The 19,558-nt window shown below is 38.0% G+C and overlaps 1 protein-coding gene and 1 long non-coding RNA gene across 3 annotated transcripts in view; one reads left to right on the top strand and one right to left on the bottom strand.

The window, feature by feature from the left end:
• Nucleotides 1-494: 494 nt before the first annotated feature.
• The window catches only part of AFTPH (aftiphilin), a 34,864-nt gene continuing 15,800 nt past the window's right edge, over nt 495-19,558 (top strand). For both annotated transcript variants that reach the window (XM_026845008.1, XM_026845007.1), the window contains exons 1-5: nt 495-2,289; nt 13,300-13,451; nt 13,985-14,111; nt 14,427-14,483; nt 16,707-16,829. In XM_026845008.1, the coding sequence (XP_026700809.1) occupies nt 526-2,289; nt 13,300-13,451; nt 13,985-14,111; nt 14,427-14,483; nt 16,707-16,829 (2,223 nt within the window). In that variant the 5' untranslated portion in view covers nt 495-525. The remainder of the gene's footprint in view (nt 2,290-13,299; nt 13,452-13,984; nt 14,112-14,426; nt 14,484-16,706; nt 16,830-19,558) is intronic.
• Nucleotides 13,109-19,558, bottom strand: part of LOC113478133 — a 23,047-nt gene continuing 16,597 nt past the window's right edge. Inside the window, exon 3 of the long non-coding RNA XR_003398007.1 lies at nt 13,109-13,120. This is a non-coding gene — a long non-coding RNA (uncharacterized LOC113478133). The remainder of the gene's footprint in view (nt 13,121-19,558) is intronic.

Here is a 19,558-nt window from a genome sequence, read left to right as displayed (position 1 = left end):
CTGCTACTGAAGGTGCCTTCTGTACACGACTGTCGTGGCACAGTATATCAAGTGGCTTAATTTCTGTCATGCTGTCAGCTGAGTGCACAAATGAGTGTGGGAAGAGGGACTGGGGTCATTTGCTATTTTATGAATTGCTGGTGATGGAGAGTAGAGAACTGATGGGTTAAAACTGAGTTTAGTCATGTCAGTGTGTTGCACAACAGCTCAAGACAAACATGTTTTGTGCTCTGGCATTTCAGCACTGTCTGCTGAGAATACAATTGTGTAGTAGTTTACAAGAGACTTGAGCTGTCCCCAGTGATTCTCTGTGACTTCTAAAACAAAAGAATTGGTTAGAAAATGGGTTTGGGGAATGTTTCTTTCTCATATCTACTATGGACATTGACCTATATGCACACTTCTAAAATAAAAGATGAAACAGTAAAAATAAAAAATATGAGATGACAAAAGCTAGACAAATTCTGATACACTTTTTCCTTTTTCTGTTATAGAAATACATTAACTTTGAAGTGGAATTAAACAATGGAACCAGATATTATTCGAATGTACTCCTCATCCCCTCCACCGCTAGACAATGGAGCTGATGATGATGATGAAGATGAGTTTGGAGAATTTGGAGGATTTTCTGGTGTTACCACTGCTGGTGTAGCTTTTGCTGATTTTGATACACAGGACTACAGTCATCCAAAGGAAGAGTTTATACCCACAAATCATTTCATCCCACTTCATGATTATTCTGACAATGTAGCTAGCATTGCAACTTTCACATCTGTTAAAAATGTTAAAGATAAAGACTGCATTGCAGAGCTTCCTACTCTTACTAAGGAACTTTCTGATATGTCAGCTACTAGTACCAGCAAAGAAAAATCTAAGTTTAGAACTTCAGGTACTGCTTTAGAAGATGTAAACAAAAGAGGGGAACAGAGAGACAGCACTGGGAAATCAGAAGGGTTTTCTTTTCATGTCATTAGAACTGGTATAGCAGTTGAGAGCCAGGATGAGCAAATAGATGCTTGTAATGGTGAGAAACCTACATGTCTAGAGATTCTAACAAATGGATTTGCAGCAACGGACCCTGTAAATCCTCAGGGAACAGAAGATCTGGACGGTATTGGTGACTCCAAGGGACTGAAAACTGTTAGCGACCATAGTACTGAGCAAAGTTTGAACTCAATGCCTAGCTCAGGTGAAGACTTTGCAGATTTTGCTACATTCTCAAGCAAAAAAACAATCTGTTTAGAGGGAACAGGACCTACAATATGCAGTGTTCTTAATGAAAGACACTCTCTGAGCATTCAGGAGAACAACAGAATAAACAGAGTAACTTGTATTGAAGAAGAGATTTGCATTTCAGAAATTAGCTGTGAACAGGGTCCCTTAGCACTGGAAGATAATGAATTTTCAATTTCTAGTAAGTCTCAAACAACTGGAAGTTCAATATGCACTACTGAAAATGGAGAACACAATGAGAGGAGAAGACAACATGGCATAGAGAATGGCAAAGGTTTTACTAGACCTGATGACTCTCTGGGAACTGAGGACATCAAGGTTGATAAGATCCAAAGCCTAAACTGTGATCTTGCAGGAGAGAAATTGGGTGATTCTAAAGATCTTAAGAATGGTGGAAGCAGTACTGAAGTTATAGCTTGCAGTGACACACATGATGATGATTTTGGTGATTTTGGTTCAGTCAGCAGTGCATCTCTTGCTTTCATTAATGCTCAAGAATCGATAAATGCTCTAGATTTAGAAGGAACTTCTGAACAGCCCGCACATATTGGCGAACCTCATGATGAAATCAGGGACACAAGTACTGTTTCTCAGCAGCCAGCAAGGTTGGATCAAGCTGAACTAAATCAGACTGCTGACACTCTAGAGTGTAATACTACCAGTAAAACTTCTGGCTTAGACTTCCAGCATACTACTGAGGTAGAAAATGGTGATGATAGTGAATTTGGAGACTTTGATTCAGTGCCAAAACCTCAAGATGAGAGTGTTGCTTTTCAGGACTCTGACGACTTTGCGGACTTCAGTTCAGCAGGTTGTGACCAGGCTACAGACTGGAATGCGTTTGAAGATGAACAAAAAGACAGCTGTTCTTGGGCTGCCTTTGGAGATGAGCAAGCTGGTGAATCTCATCACAGAAAAGAGACGTGGCAGTCACATAGGACAGATGCATCTGCTAGGATTGCTGGTCCAGTATTACACAAGACTGACAGTTTTGCTTTAGCATCTTTCCAAGGAACTACCAGTAAGCAATCTCAAGAGCCAGCACCTTCAGTTCAGGTAAAGGTGTTCTTGATTTTGTTCAGTCATCTTATGCTCTTGTGCATACATCTCTTCCTGGTTCCTGCTTCTGTGTACAACACGTTTGAATAGTCCTTGTTTGACTTGTGGGCGCTATTTAATTTGGTGGGTGAGATCAGCTGGCATGAAATAGCGTGCTGTTTGCATCTTGTATCTTTTGCACTGTTACTTCCACCAGAAAAATGAGCTGAGTATGCTGGAACTTGTATGCATTTGTTTTGACGATTATATATGGTCCTTTATGTAAACTAATCAAAGGAATAAGCCATTGTAAACATCTTAGAGCCTGTGATCGTTCTTTCTTTGCTTCATACTTTATTGACTTCAGGGAGGGTACTCTGATGCTGCCTTTTCACAAAATAGTGGTGTGACTGGAAACTGAGATTACCAGTTCCCAAAATTATTCATTACCATTCTCTATCATGTTTTCAAAATCTGATTAAAAATGATTACTCAATTTGTAAATAGCTGCATTCATTTGTTTAGTGCAGAGAGCATGATAAAATATGACCTGTGGAGTTCTGTCCCTGGCATTAAAACTCATGGGAAGTTAACCATTTAAAAGTTATTTTTATACATTCATTGTTGGAAGCACCACATTATAGCAACATCACAAATATAGGACTGATAATTTCATAAATCTGCTATTTCTAATCAGGAGTTTTGGGGAGGGTGAAGTAGATGAGTTTATTTCTTACCCCCACCCCCCTAGGTTTTCTGCCTTAGTTGCTAAGTATGTATTAATTCCTAATTAATTTCTTCCTAAGTCTTTCACGAGTCATCTTTTGAGATCTGTGCCTATTCATACATAGATACTTTTTTGCTAAGTATTTAATATTACTTTTACAAAATCCAGAACAACACATTGAATTTAAAATTCTCTTCTGTGCTACTTTTTAATCATGTCATCCCATGTGAGTAGTTTAGAGTATGCTGTGTCCTTCTGAAGCATATAACAACACCAGCAATAAAGGGTGTTTGTTAATATGTGTCTGAATGGCTTGGATATTCTCTGGCAATAAAAGGAAATTAGGACTTTTTTTCCAAGACCTCATGTAGGCTTGGTGACAGCCCTGCCTCTTTCCGTTTCCTACCAGTGACATATGAAATGGCTTTTCAGAAAAAGGTTATGCCAGTCAGAGCTTTGCATGCATCAGCAAATGGAATGGAGCTTTTGGGACTTAGCTGTGATTTCTTGTCACGTTAAAAGGTGTGAGCCTCAGCTCCTGATAATTCCAGCTTGCTGGTTTGTGCAACAACTAGCACACCAAATTTCAAAGTGGCTTCACTAGTCAAAAAAGGTGCTCAAGTGAACCCTTATGTAGTTTTTTGTGCCTATGCAAAACCTTGCTCATCATCACCTGAATGTGTGTGTCCATTGCTCAGGTTGAAAGCACAGATCTGTTCTAACCTATTCTGTTGGTCATTCACCCATAAAATTGAGAGTACTAAGGTCATTAGTAGAATTAGTCTAAATTGTTCCTGTTGCTGCTTGAAAGACTGTCCAGAATATGACAAAGAAATGGGGTTGGGAGATGATTCTAGGAAATCATCCTTTTTTTTTTTTTTTTTTTTTTTTTTTTTTTGAGAGAGAGAGAGAATCATGCTATTAAGGGATAGTCTGAAGGTTTCAAACATTTTTACTTACAATTTTCCATAATTTTATGATTAAATTTTGATAGAAAATACCTCTGACTGTAGATGTTTAAAAGCAGAACCTTCAGAGGTTCTGTAATTTTTATTTTTTTTTTCCTTCCTCATGTCTGTCTTAACAAATGTTAAAAACCTATGTTACAATGGAAGTTCTTCAGTGATATGTTATGAAGTCATACAGTAGTTTGGTTAGATTGTAAAGCAAGCTTTGAGAAATATTTTTTTTTTATTTCTTTATACTGCAGCCAGTTGTGACTGGATATAAAGTGATGTTCTGTCTCCCCTGCCAGTGAGGAAGTACAAGTCAGAATGTTTTACACAAATAAGCTGGAGAGGAAGTTGAATTGAGCTGGATATGTTTTCTGTGCTGTAATGGTTTCCTTAGCCTTGCAATGACAGTTAGTTGCTGCTCTTGTTTTTGGTTTTTTTTTTTCCAGTTAACTCTTAAAACAATAGTTACACATTTTCAGAACGTACTTTGTATTTTGTAAGTGCTTTAAGTTTTCGAAGGATCTATTGAAACCTTTTTATATATTAAAACGAAGCATTTTTTTAATCTTAAATTCTTTTGTGTTTAATCTTTTGAGCCACAGTTAGTACTTTGCAATTAGAAACATTTGAGATTAGTTGAGTCAACATAAGCCAGCACACATTCCAGTACTTTGGGTGCAGAATCGTAGTAAAAATAAAGTCAAATTTTGGTCAGCTTCCTTTACTTTCATTTAAAAGGATATCACTGAGGTCAAACCACAAAATACAGCATGTTAAAGTATTTGCTAATCTTCTGTTTCCAATATATTAAGGTTGAGTTCTGCAGCAGTTTGATGCAAAAGCAGAAATGCTTGCATGTAAAATAAAGCTAGGGGAGGGGTAAGCGAACAAACTTTTGTTATTACCCTGACCAAAGAAGGCTAGGGAGGAGTATATCACTTGCCTCAAATGTTTTGCTGGCAGATCTAAAAAAGCAAGTTCTGTAGCAACTTAAAGGGAGCAGGCTGTGCAGGAGAGAAATAACTGCATGTATTAGACACTTGAGCTAGATGTGAAAATTGAGACCTCAGCTTAGGCTAAAGGTGAACTGGGATTGATTACAAGATACCGTGTACGCTTGATCTGTGATGTGGAGGCTAGAAGAGTCACTGTAATGTGGTAGAGAAATAATTTTGAATGATGTATAAACAAAATAACTGTAATGTAATTTTTCAGTTTTCTGCTTTTGTATACTTAACCAGCAGCATTACTGTTTAAATGTGGAAATGACGTATACAGCGATTCTCATCTGTCAAGAAAGTTATTTACCAGTAGCTCAACTGCCATGTAGGATTTGCTGACCTCTTCTATTCAGTAGTGCTGTGTGGAGGGGAGAAGAAAAAGGGCATGGTATATGGTATACAGTTAAAACTACTGAAAGAATTTGTAAAGGGTTGGAGTTTCCAAGGCTGAAGCCCCACTCCCAAACAAGTGGTTTGCAAAGCAGAGGGGTACCTTGCTTGATGGTGACAGTGGAGGCTGCAGCGATACTGTAGGAACTTGTAAATGCAGTAGTGTGGTAGAACCTTTTTGGTGTGGCGTGAGTGGGGAGGTCTGCCAGAGCTGCTGAAGCCCTGAGAAGGTGCAGCAGAGAACTGCTGTAATGCCCTGGGAGTCTGCTAGGAGAAATGGGGACGGCAGCACATTCCATTGCAGGGTGCCATGGCTGTGCCTTAAAATTGGAGCTGACGCTCTCATCAGTCTTCTGTGAAGTGATGAAGTCTGGTGCATTGCTAAAAAACCTGCTCTTGGCTTGGGAGTTTTACATTTGTTTTTTCCAAATGTTTCCAACAGATCTACAAGAACTGTTCCCTGATCCCTGCTGGTAATGGGCTGTCCTCTGCCAACAGAGGCCCCCGTGTGCTCAGCTGTGCCCACTGGCTCCTTCCTGCCGTATTCCTCATCTCCTTATTTGAACCCATATTAATACTGTTGTATACCTTAATCATTTAATGTCTGTCTTCAACTGAAAAATACCTAATAATTGGTTTCAGTATAGCTGCAGGTTTGCATTAGATATAGGTGTGGTTTTGTGTTCATTAAAACTGATTTAGGATGTAGTGGTGGGTAAACTGGTTGATCTAAAGTTTTGAGCAAATGCACTGGACCATACGCATTAATCCCCTTTATGTGATCATGTTATGTTTATAAGGAATATAAGGCTTGTGACGCAGCTTTTTCCCTTAGATAGTGTTGCACATTAGTCAGCTGAGGGGGTTACTCTGCTGTATAGTGCATTAATAATATATATAGGACTTAGGAAGCAAAGCACAAGAGCAGTTTTATTACCTGTGGTAATCATGTGGGCGGGTAATACGGCTATGCCTAGCTACAAGGAGTGTAGGCATCTCTAGAGGAGCAGGAGATGAATAGTGGCTTGGTCAGAAGGCAAAACCTGATTTGGCTGAGAGTTAAATCCTGGAAAGGGAGCAAGGGAAACCTGAACAGTCCTCCAAGTGGGTTTTAAGATCCTCCACTTATTAGAGGGCCTGTGCTCACAAGCTCTACTTCTTCAGATTAATCAGATGGCGTGGGTGATGCACAGTTACTAAGCCACAAGTACGCATAGAGATAAAGAAAACCCTGGATCACTGTCACTTAGAGAGTACTTTCTCTTGGGCAATGAATGAAGTCATCCTCCTGGAAAAAAGTGATTATAACCATAAATATTTCAGCCTCCCAGTTCACTAAGATAAATTAAGAGAGTGTTAGCTAAATTCAGACAGTTGGGTAACAAACTTGCAGTGTGTATCTGACTAGAAAGGTTTGGGTTTTTTAAGTCCATGGCATAGTTCATGAATATGTGCAGCTGAATAACAGTAAAAAACAGACCATTAAAAGTAGCCCATAATTACTGTATCTCAGAACAGGCTGGCTAAGGGCATCTTCCAAAAGCAAATCGTTTGGGAGGGGATTGTTTTAGCATTTCTGTTTGTTTATATGTCACAGAACAAAATTACTTTCCATTTTGTACCTGTCATCTGCTTCTTCTTCCTTTCAGAGCCTGACTGATAAGTTAGTATGATACCACTAGATAGTAATTACATGACCACTTGAAGTGAGAAGTAAGTTTTATGTAGTCTAGATAATTAACTGCTAAATTCACTTTGCCAGCATGGAAGATGCAAGATTTGCTACATTCTTCAGCTGAGGGAGGAAAAAAATGTGCAAGCCTTCCAGCAAGAATGAGGGAGACAGCTTTCCATTTCTACACTGAACCTCCCTGTGGTTTATAACTTTCTTGTATCAAGCAGTAAAAAGAGCAGAGAACTCTTGTTCTTCTTTCTCAAACCACTAGATTTTCAGATTTGCTTTGCAGCTGACCTTAAAACCTTTATAGTTACCGTTTAAAAATGTTTTGGGGATATTGAGGACTATCATTACCTTGAATTCTTTAAATTATCGTGAAAAAAAAAATCTTACTCTTTGTTTTGCACTGGTGAGAGTTTTTAGCTGTTGTGGCATCCTCTTTCTGGCTTGTAAAATCTCAGTTTAGGACCAGTGTTTCCATTGTAAATTACCCCCAGTAATATAAAGAAACATTTTTTTTTTTTACCTCTAAGAAATTTATGGCACCATCTTAAATTTATCTGCTTTTCAAGGGAGGTGTAGAAAAGCCACCTCAGTTGAATCGTGAGACATTAAATGAGTGTTCTGTGTAAGCTTTGCTTCTCTTTTGCGCGGGAGCTTTTCTACCTGCAGCTCTTCTGCCATGACTTTTGACAAGGTGTTCTCTTTGCTAAGCAGAGCCTGCACCTCAGAGAAAGAAATAAATTGTTGCTATGTGGAAGGAAACTATGCGTAGCTTAAGCAGCCCGGAACCCTTTCTAAAGAAAAAACTGCCCCCATTTAACTGGGAACTTAGTGATTTGCTCGTTTGCTTATGTGTGTTTAGTTTACTGTTCAGCTTTGCTTAATGCTTGAGTCCAAAAGATTTTTGAGACCCACTGAAGTTGATTGGTGAGTTGCACCCATTACACTTTTTCAACTCCTTGTGTTAACTGTATGGTGATGTAGTTTACCTCTTAAAATCCCCAAAACCTAAAGAAAACCCAACCCACCACCCCCGCCCCCCCAAAAAAACACACCAACAACAAAACAACAAAAACCCACCCAGCAAACCCCCCCATATGGTGAAGGTACTGGAATATATGGGAACCCAGCTCCTCACAAGCAAATGTGTTGCTGGAAAATATGGTTTGGTTGTTAGAAACCCTAGCAAAGGGAGTTTCTCATTCAACCTCTGATTTATTTTGTTAAAATGGTCATAAATACCATGTTAGGCACTCTGTAGAGCAGTGGGTTCATGATTTAAAATGAATAAATAAAATCTCTTTGGTTAATCAGTTTCTTTTCTTGGCTTCTGGCCCCTGAGCTTTGTTCTGCTGTTTTTTGAGAGCCTTCACTCAGCTTCTGAATTCTAACTAGAAGCCGAGCATGTCCATATGGACTTTATTCCTTTCCTAAATTATACATTTAGCATCTTGGATCCTTCATATGCTCATTTCTGTCTCCTTATGCTTTTTTTTTTTTATTGGGTAAGACTTGAATATCTAAATATTCTCAATAATTTAGCTATTACACTGTTTATTTATTCTTGCATCTTCTAGTTTGTGTTTGATAGACGCAAACAGCCCAGAGCTTGAGTGTTGCTTCCTCTGTAGCCTCTTGTCTTGTCAGCAGGAAAAGGAGGGCTGAAGGCACACTCTGCTTTTGATTCTCCCCCTTCTCAAAGCACCCTTGAAGGCTGCCAGAGAAAAGATGCTGTGGGCTGTGAGAATGGGGAAAAGGAGGGTGTTGAGAAATGGGGCTGTCCCCTCCAGTGGAAAGTGGGGAGGAAAGAGGGACAAAGCACCACTCCACTCTTCAGCTTCCAGCATGATAAGAAGTTCATGGGACGAGCCCTTGTGTCTGCTCCGCAGCCCATGTGTAGTTGGGACCGTGGAGAGAAGTGAGATGACTGGATTTTTTTGCCCCTGCCTCGTACAGAGAGTTCTCTGAAGCTTCACCTGGAGAAGCATTAGGGCAGGCATACAAGTTGATACAAACTGTAGTTTTCACTTTCTGTAGTGTGGCTCAAGTATGTTGTCTTTATGGCAGGTTTTAGTATCTCCTCTTTTCATAACTCTGAAGAAAGGCAGTGATCTGTTGCTGTTGAGTTCATGTGGAGGTGGGCTGGGGAGGATTTAGTGTGCTGAATGGTCAGTGTAGATTTGCTGTGCTGAAAGAGTTCATTGATTCTGTAGTCTTGTGGTGGAGAAGACAAAAAGAAATTCTGTGAACCAAGTACTTTGGCCTTTCATCTCTGAGGGCTGGATCTTGCCCCATATTTAACTGCAAAGGAGATAAATTCTAATTCCTATAGTTATCATTCTCACTTGAAAGTCTGTGGTATTTTGATTAATCGTTTCAGGTGGTGATTACCACATACCTTAAGTGTTTACCAAAACTTTCTATGCAGTCACAAACTACGGGACTTTGTCAGTGTTTGGAGAATCACAGTTAATTTTTAGAGTGGCAGCTGTAGCCTTCATTCACATCTTCAATAAGTGCCTTTAAGAGAATTACTCTTCTAAAATGGCAGTGGAGAACACTTGTATCAAATCTTCTAGTGATGTGAGAAGTGGAGAAAAGTTCCTGGGTTTTTTCTGCCTTTTTTCAGTATTTTTTCACCCTGAAAGACATGACACTGCTGTGTATGACAAGTATTTTCTTACAGTCTGTTTTATACAAACGGTAGATTGAAGTTTGTAGAAGATGGACACTTATTTCAAAATTTTGATGATGCCCTTCATACCTGGGAGCTGTGACCACAGGATTTCATTACCAATTAGAAGATCAAGTTCAGCTGCTTCTATTAAGGACATTGCCACTGTCTGGTGTATGTGTGTTTGTACACTCATCCCTGTGTCCATTTGCACACATAGAATTAATTACTCTCGTTTGCTATGGAAACTGTTCTTCTCTATCGTATATAAATAAGGACTAAGCATTTCTGGAAACTTAAAAAAGATGAAAGGAAGTGTAAAGAGTCCTATAATTAAACTGTTCCTGAAATTTTGGCACAATTCTTAAGCTCAAATTGAAACTGGGTGCTGAGATGCTGCTTGGTTCTTACAGGCTTTCTGTTAATTCTTTCATTGCCTAAGTGAGCATATTCTTAGTCACTAGCATGTTCTCATATGTTGATCCTTTCCAAGAAACATGAAGCCTTGCTGTTTTCATAGTACAATGCCTTTTGTCTGCCTCTTCCTTTTCACTGGGGAGATATGTATTCCTGCTGTATTACAGAAATGAAGTAAGCATCACCTATTTATGTAAGATAAGGGCAAGTGATATATTGTAAGTAAAGTTTTAAAATAAGTAGAGCATGCTTTTGTATGTGGAAATATTAGGCTAGAATCTGGAATACTGTTTAGTTTTACTTTCTGAAAGTGTAACTTAGTGTCTTGGTTCTAGCCAACAAACACAGAACAGCCTGCAGGTGATGTAGCAAGTATTGTAACTTCCTGTATGGCCAAAAGGATTGGGCATTAAGAGATGATTAAAAGAAAAAATATACACTGTAGAACATGACTCATTATGGTCAGAATTTACTGGTGAGGTAATGAAGAAGAAAAGAAAAAATGAGAAGTGTGGGTCAGGTATACTGTGTAATTCAGGCCCTTTGATACTATAATAATTATAGCAGTTTGACATTATGCTTTGCAAGTAACTGAACCTGGTGGCTGTCCCTGTTGGACACTTCTTTCACAGGTAGCAAAACTGAAGAGCTGATGTACTAACCAAGTTCATTTTCATGCTTTTAGTGGGTAGCAGCTGAATAGGGAGAATGGACTGAATAGACTTGGTTCGCACTTGGTTCCTGCCTCCATCATCCTGACTCCAATACAGAATCAAGATATTCTGATAACATGATGTTTGCCTCTTACGTTTGCTGATGTACATGGTCAGTGGTTTGCTTAATTGAGACAAGAGGCAAATTTTCAGATAAAAAAATCAGATGACAAGTATTATGGATACCTGTTATAATTACGAAGCAGATACTCTGGTGCCTAAAGGTTTATTCCAACTGTATCACTTGGTCTAATTAAAATATGTAACTTCCACCTACCAGCCTTGTTTCTCTGAACCTTAAATCATTTCGATTGTAACACAAAACCTCTGTCTGAGGTTTACATTTGTAAATTCAGTGTTGCTGCTGGAATATGCTGCATCTCCACAGGAGGGCTCTGCTGGCATAGCTATACTAGCGCACACTGTGGGATGCTCGTGGGATTTTCGCCTACTCGGTTTCTTTTCCGTTTCCCCAGTAGGAAAGCTGGATGCTGCCCTGTGGGCAGGGCAGCAGAGTATGAGGACGGTGGCTGTTGAGTTCCAAACTGGAAAGATTAAGTGTTCATTTTGTGCTAGGCTTGCATCTCCTTCCCCTACCAAGAAGAGAGTCAAGTGCTGCTGTTAAGAACAAGTACATTGGAAAAAAAGGCTTTAATTTTTATGAACATACCTTGAAATTGGTACTTTTTAATAAATGTTACAAGATTGCTGGTTGCCTGTCTTTAATGAGTTGACCTGGGGAAAAAATATATTCCGGTGGTACCTCTGATGTCTGAGAGTGTTCATGGATCTATAATAAAGTTGAAATTCTGTGACTATTTAGAAATACAGCAGAGAAGAGATAGAAATGTAAGGGAAGAACTTAAAAAGAAGATAGCATAATAGCTTGTAACAAGAAAAATAGGGGGAGTGGGTTTTTTTTTTTTCCTTTTGTGGGGGCACAAAGTTGTTTAAGGGGTTTTTAATTTTGTTTTTAATATTAAATCCAGCTGTCAAGGTCCAAGTGGCAAGAACTGAAGTATTCTCCAGAGCATGCTGTAGAATTAAAATGCCTGGAAACCATTAGTACCAATATATGCTCTTTGTACTGCTGAGACCTTATCCTACCCAACAGCAGTGATTGTGTCACTGATGGAGAGAAAAGCAGGAGGTATTTGGTGTCTTATGAAACTTAGGAGGGCAGACAGGGTTCTTAAGATGCTGAAGTTTCACTTCTCCCAAGGAAAACTGAAGTGATGGTGACATCAAGACACAATTTCAACTACTGTGACAAGCAGGAAATCCTGCCTAGTCTCTCAAAACCATGGGATATAGATCCATAGCCCTCTCTCAAAACTTCTGAGGGTTTATATTTACATACTTCTGGTATAAGGCAGCAGAAAGAAGGGCAGATGAGAGTAACATAGATAAAGTGGTTATGCAGACCATGCTGCTATCAGGCTGGTTCCTTATTCAACTACAATAAAACTTAGTTGGGGATGTTTTGGGGTTTGTTTTTTTTTTTAAGTTATTTGGCTAGCAAAGAAACATTCCCAAGGTTGGCTTTTAACCCTCACAGGATCACAACATTTGGCATCAACTGTCTGAATCATGAATGGAGGGAAAGGGAAATTGGTTACAGGAAAGTAATTTTTTTAATTTAAATTGAACAACCTTTAGCATGTAAAAGCACACAAATGGGTTTAGGGGAAAGAAATTAACGCCTTAATGCTTTTTTTTCTTTGTTAGCTTTTTGATCTGGAGAAGTACCAAACACATCTTACAAATACTTTTTGACAAACAACAGGTTTAAATGCCTTTGTCTTGGCTCTTCTGCATTATATCTATGATATGAACCGTAGCAAATAAAGCTGGGGATTCATCTGAGTCATTGGTACTAACAGTTTTTAGGAAGTGTGTTTTCTTTGGACTATGAATAGTTCTTCCTTACCATTTTCAAAGTTGTTATCACACCATGAGCATGTTGTGTATCAGGCTAAGTTTTGTGAGACCTTTAACTGCATACCTCTTATAAGTGAATCTGTCTTCTGAATCAATGTTATGTCTCAAGTTTGGGTTGAAGTGCATAGTCATTAAGTGAAGTTATATTGATTGTACCAAGCTTACTGAAAAAATGTGTTCAGTAAAATCCTTAGTACGTGTAGATTTGGAGACTTTAACACATCTTAAGTAAAAATAGCATAGTATTTGCTGCACGCGTTTTCTGCTAATTTATAACAAAGAGTGACTCTGGTAAGAATTGTTCTGGACTCTTCTGTAAAAACACACTTTGCAGAGGGTAAGATACTTACTGTTTCTTGGTAGCTAGCAACCTGTATTTGGTGCTCAAAAAGTCTTGTGGTCATCTGACAGTTACCTATTTTGTGGTAAGTGAAACTTATGCTTTCCATCTTAACTTATTTTTATAATTTTGGACTACTCTTAAAACAGTTAACAAAACTTGACAGAAATATTTTCTCTTTGATATAGACAACGTTGCTAAGTCGTCTGGAACGAATATTTGAAGTCTGTTTTCCTTCCATGCCTGTTCTTGAAATTAAAGAAGAAATAAGTTCCTTGAATCATTTGTTGGAAGCAGGTGAAAAGCAGGTGACAGTTGAGGAGACCTTAGCAAATACTGGGTAAGAAGCCACAATGAAGTAAATTTAAAAGGAAGTAGAAATGTGTTATCTTGGGAACTTAAAACATACAGTGGTAATTCAGAACGAGTTGTTTACTTCAACTGTTTTGAAAAACTGTTGAGTAAAAATTATTTATCTAGCAGAATGCTTGTTTTCAGCAACTGTATATGCCAGGAGTATTTCACTTAGCATATCGATTTAATCAACAGCATATCATCTTCTTTTAAGTGATGGCTCTGAGTTAATCAGCACTTGCATTTTAGTTACACTTGATATGAATTTCTATATTTATTCATGTGATGATGAAGTCTAAGTAGGCCTTGTCCTGTCTGCTGTGGACATAATTTTCCAATAAGTCTGAACTATAATTGTTCTGAGAACACTATGCAGTTTTGATTCCCTGGGGTATGGTGCTTGGGTGTAAGTTTAATTGGAATGTATAATAAGTCACTTGCCTTAAAAACTAGAATAAATATTCAAAGCTGCTAAGCAGTTATTCCCATTGATAACTTGATTTATGATGGGTTGTATAGGGAGCTGATGGACGTGTGGACAGAGCTGCAGGATATCCATGATGCATATGGACTGAGATACCAGTGGGGTGGCTCCCACAGCAACAAAAAGCTTTTATGCTCCTTGGGAATCGACACAAGAAATATTGTGAGTCAGTCAATAAAACTTGCTTTCTAAATAACAGAGCTGCTTTAAATGTAAAAGCAGGTGGATGTCTTCTTGTACGTATGCTTGTCTCTTAATTGCCTATCTGCACTGAACATGGCTTTTCATGACAGACCATTTGACAACTTTTTACAGGCCCTATTACTATTAAAAATTGCATTAGTTTTTAACCATTATATTATTTAACATAGTATTTATTGTCTGATGTTAATCTTATACAAGTTGTATAATGCTGAAAAAATATTATCGTCACTGACACAAATTTCTAAGTAAATTTTTTTGTTGTTGTTTTATCAGCTCTTTACAGGCAACAAGAAACAGCCTGTTATAGTACCCATGTATGCAGCAGGACTGGTAAGCTTTTTTTAGTGTTAATTTTTTGTTATAGTTCCAACAACATTATATAATGAAATATATTCAATGACATTAAGCACCAAGTGTGCTGAAAGATATTTTTGTAAGTATGGTTATGGCATAGGCGTCGGTAAAAACCTAGAAAAGAACCATCAAATATACAATTTTCATCGTATGTGCAAGGAGATACTTTATTTTAAATGAACAAAATATTGATTTACTCACTGCTTTATGAAAACCAAGGTATTTAATAAGGTGGGCTAGCTAGTCTAAGTTGAGTTTGAGGCATTTTCTAAAAAAGAGAAAATTAATTGAAGTTATGTATTAATGTGTATGCACCAATAAATAAAAAGTTCCTGTTGAATTTTAACTATTAAATATAAGGTATAGATGTAAAAATGTCAACTCAAACTTGACACAAAAAACTAGATCGTTAAATAATTGTCAAAAATGACAGGAACATCGAAATTAATCAAAACATGAATTTGCATCAGCACTTGTGGGAAGCCCTGTCACTAAGACCAGATGCTTCTCAGGAAGGTTAAGAACTGCTAGATAGCTACAGTATTCCATGAAGTATGTGTGTAGGAAGTTTTCTCGGCACTCTCCAGCATTCCTCTTTGTGCAACTGTTTCTCTGACAGACTGTTTAATTACTTGATTGCATCTCAATATCCCCGGGTCGAGAGATGTGTGATAAGCCTTGCAGTGTTATTGGCATATTAATAAAGGACCCACATACATATTAGGCTATTTATGCATTAAAAAGCACTATATAGCCAGTATTGTTGTATTGCCCCAAGTGCTAGATAAAACATCAAGCATAGTTTTGATTTCTGTAGATTGAAGGAAACTTTCAGGCATTCAGAAGATAAGGTTTGCCGTTTTTACTAGTCTGAGCAGAATAAATCCATTTTTTTCTGGAAACCTGTGTGTGTGTATGTATGTATACAAACACACATACACTTACATGGTCATTCACACATTGAATATAAAAGGATTATAGTTTTTCTTGGTATATATTAAGCCGATTTAATCTGTAGGTTAATTTTGTAGAGTGTCTTCCACAGTCAGTTTCTAGAGCTGCTGTTTTCTGATGCTTCAAGGTCAGCTCATGCACTTCTCTGGATGTAAGCACGGTATTCTGATACAGAGAGATAAAACAGCTCATAACAATTGCTGTTTTCCTCCTGTAACATGTTTGTGAGCAAAGCTATGTTTGTGTGCAACTTGTATGGTTAATTTTTGCAACAGTTTATCTCCTAAATTTTGTATATACTTGTGCACACAATAAGCTGGATAGAGATGGTGGTAGTAGTAAAGGAGCTTACTGCTCTCTATTGCTACATTGCTTCATACGTTTCTCTGCTGTCCAAAAGAGCTGATTTAATGGCTGGTTAAATTCTAAGCTCCCCCAACATAGTGTAGAAACATTTGTGAAACAGTTGATCTTGGTGGCTGACTTTGTGAAATTATTTTAAAATATGCTAGCTGCAAATCCAGTGGGTTTATTTGGGGGATTCTTTTCTCATACCTCGTTGTTCTGAGGTGGTTTGCATGTCTCAGTGCAAACTTTGGTCTTTCTGTAGATCTCTTTCTCATTCTCAATTTTATTCAGGACCATCAGAGATTTCAGACATTTTTCATAGTACTGTTTAGCTTTGAGCAGTTCGTTTAAAATTAAAAAGGTGGGTTTATTTATTTTCTTAATGCTTTTTAGTGCATTTATTTCTGTGTCCATAATTATTATTCTTTGTATCATTCTGCAAACTGATAATTTGGCTTGTTTCTTCTGAATTACTTAATTGTTGAAATGGAATGAATGCACTTGTATGTTTCTGGTGGGCCATTTGATATTCCTGGAATAGTCTACACACAATTGGGAGGAGATGTCACCTTATCAAGTAACTCTTTTCTCCAGCTTAAATTACAATATTGAAAGTTGAAAGCAAGCTCCAGCTAAGCACTTGTGTTTCTGTTACTGGTTCTAAAATGTTTCTTAGGCCTAAGGTACCAGGATGATTCTCCCTCCTGCCCCATCTCCTTCAGTCTCCCTCACTGAAAGTGTCCCAGAGATGTATGGTTACCCCCAAGACCCTATCTGAGGGTAGTATTACCTAGTAATGTGTTTTATATTTTTTTTGCATTTGCAGTTCATATATATGTAAGTGTGTGTGTGTCTGTGTGTGCATGTGATTTTTAATTTATTTCTTTATCTATTTAGGGTATGTTAGAGCCTACCAAGGAACCTTTGAAACCAATATCTGCAGCAGAAAAAATAGCTTCAATAGGGCAGACACCTCCGGTATCACCTGAGATGAACACATGTACATCTGATCAGTTCCAGGTAAAAAATAGAGAAAGAAGAGGGAGGAGAGGAAAAGAACAAATGAGGGAAACAATGGGATGCTTTGTTTCTTCCTTCATATTTAATGTATCTGGATGGTGTGTTCAGAGAAACCTGTATGTAAAAGGCAGGTGTTCCTTGTGTCAGATTGAAGTCCTGCTCTTGGATCTACTTTTCATGTGTGACTGGAAGGGAGTCCCTATGATAAGACTGTAGGAGTTGGCGGCCACCATTTAAGAGTCCTGATAATATCTGCTGTTACACAGCTGTTTGCTTTAAAAGGCAGGGGACAGTTATTTCCACAAATTTTAGATGTGACTTTACAGTTGACTTTCCTCCAGCTAACATTTTTAATCTTTGCTTTATCTGGAGCTTATTATAGGAGTGTGATATAAAATGAGTTCAGAGGAGTTTAGGAGTGAGCTTTTGAATTCAATGAGTTCTGTTTTGATGATGTTGTTTCAATACTATATTAGAAAACCACTTTAATGTCATGCATGTTGCAATGTGTGTGGCTGGCAATCAGCTAATGGGATATGCAGAGGCATTTAATTTTCAGTGTCACCACAGTGGTACCCAACACATTCAGAGAGTCAGCTGTGTCCCTCCTTAGTCCAGGTCTTTAATCTACCCAGCATCTTTACTTACCTGCTATTCTTGTGACTTCTGATTGAAGGTATACCAAAATGAATTATTCTTGTGCTACACCTAACCTTAATACTAGGCGCTTCTGAGTATAGCGATTTCTTTGTGCTCTTTACTCTGCCAGCAGTGCAGAGCTCTGTGACATGCTTGTACCAGAGGAGAAATTCTTTTTCATTGTGGAATAGCAGTATGTTAGTGGGCTCAGAAACGAGGTTTGTATAGTAATATACATGTTTGGTGATGCTTCTTATGCCACTTCTCACAAATAGTAGAACTGAGCAGCTGAACTAGGTATTAAAAAAAGGTAACAATTATGATTATTGCAAGCAGTCTGAGCTGAAGAAATCACTTGTGTTCTATATATGAACAAAGTAGGAAGATTTTACTGGCTTTCTGCAGTGTTCAAAGTTCCTTTTTTTACAGAGGGGAAAACATAGATTAAACCATAGACTAAACATAGTGTTGAGAGCTGCAAGAGCCTGAAGTAGCAGCATCTCTTACATGTGCCATTTTCTCAGTTGCTTGGCAGTCATAGTGCTGAGTGCTGAAAATGAGAACCTCTATTATGAAAGTCGTCCTTTTTTTCTCTAACTAGGAATTTGTATTTTTGGGTAGTCCTGCAGCAGAATTTCCCATTACTTTTGTTGCAGCTTGGTAATCCTGTCCCATAGCTTGTTCTGACAAGGCCATCTTGGTTCAATAGTTGTGGTCCATGAATACATATGAGAAGCATCTTTGCTGTCTGTTTACACTGTTGGCCTTAGGTTATTTCTTTCCAGAAAGGCAAATACTAAAATAAGCTTTTGGTAAAGAGATGAGTTAGATCTCTAACCATTAAGAATGCTAAGAGGCCACAGTTAAGTGACTTTTGAAAAGTTTCAGGGCATGAACGATCAATTCTCCTCTTCAGAGACCTTGTTTCTTTCTTGACTGTATCTTCTGTTAATGTTTGGTGGCTTCTGTTTGCTTTTGGGAAAATTCAGCTTCACCTTCCTTGTGCAGACTGCCTCTTAGGAACATTCCAGATTGTAGTAGTATTAAGATGATGTGACCAGAGTTTGGTAAACATTTCATTAAGAACTGTGCTATAAACACTGGTAAATATGCAATTGGTAAGTAGGCAATTTTAGCAGACCCTGAAACTTTTTATTCTAAACATAGGTAATTTGAGTGCAACAATTAGGTACCTTTAAGCTTACCCAGTTAATGTGTAATTATTTAGTTAAAACTTCTAAATTCTTCCATTTTCAGCTAGTGATTCTGATGGATCATTCTTATATTCAGAAACCTCAAGCTAATGGCTTTCTTTTTGAAGGGAGAGGCTCTGCTTAATAGATTCCCTATGCTTTGCTTAAGGAAAAGAGTTTTCCTTTGTTCAAAGCCTGGCATTTATGGGACTTGTATACAGGTCAGTGTCTGTGCATGTACATATATGACTCCTGCTGAGGGTGTAAAACTTTGGAAAAAAGACTGTGATGATGCAAAAATACGAGTGGAAAGAACATTTGTAGAAACAGAAATGCCTCTAAGTTTTTTTGGTTGTCGGTGAACATAGGAAAGCAGGCAGAGATTTAAAATAGCATTAGAAATGAGGAAAAAAGCAGCAAATGAGCTGCAGTGCTTTTTCCTCATTATTATATAAACTTTGTATGTTTTGGCCTCCTTCCCAGTAGAGGATCTTACTGGTTTGGTTAGTCTGTAGAAATACAGTGGACAAATTTCCATCTGAGCCATTTTAAGCTATAAGGACAAATTTTTAAAAAAATTATTATTTCTCCTCTTGAGCAAGTTAAGTTACTGGTCTATCCCATTAGTTTGTTGTATGAAGATGACTTTTGTAGACTCGTTCTGCTTTATATTTGAAGGTAGCATCTAAATTCTTCTTTGATCTGTTGTTTATCTTGACAATTCGTGGTTTATTTCTCTGTTCCTTTGTGCTCATAACTGTGAGGCAGTAAACAGAATATGAAATAATCCCCTAATTACTGTTCCCTTTAAGCATGGTGTCTCAAAGACTTTGCAGGTCTGAAGTAAAAGCTTCTATCAAGGCACATCAGCTGTAAGAAAGAGAGGCTGCTCTAACA

Source organism: Athene cunicularia, assembly GCF_003259725.1.
Source record: "Athene cunicularia isolate RWA chromosome 3 unlocalized genomic scaffold, athCun1 chr3_part1, whole genome shotgun sequence".
Taxonomy (NCBI): domain Eukaryota; kingdom Metazoa; phylum Chordata; class Aves; order Strigiformes; family Strigidae; genus Athene; species Athene cunicularia.
The sequence above is the reverse complement of the archived record's forward strand: the minus strand, read 5'-3'. Positions and strand labels throughout refer to the sequence as shown.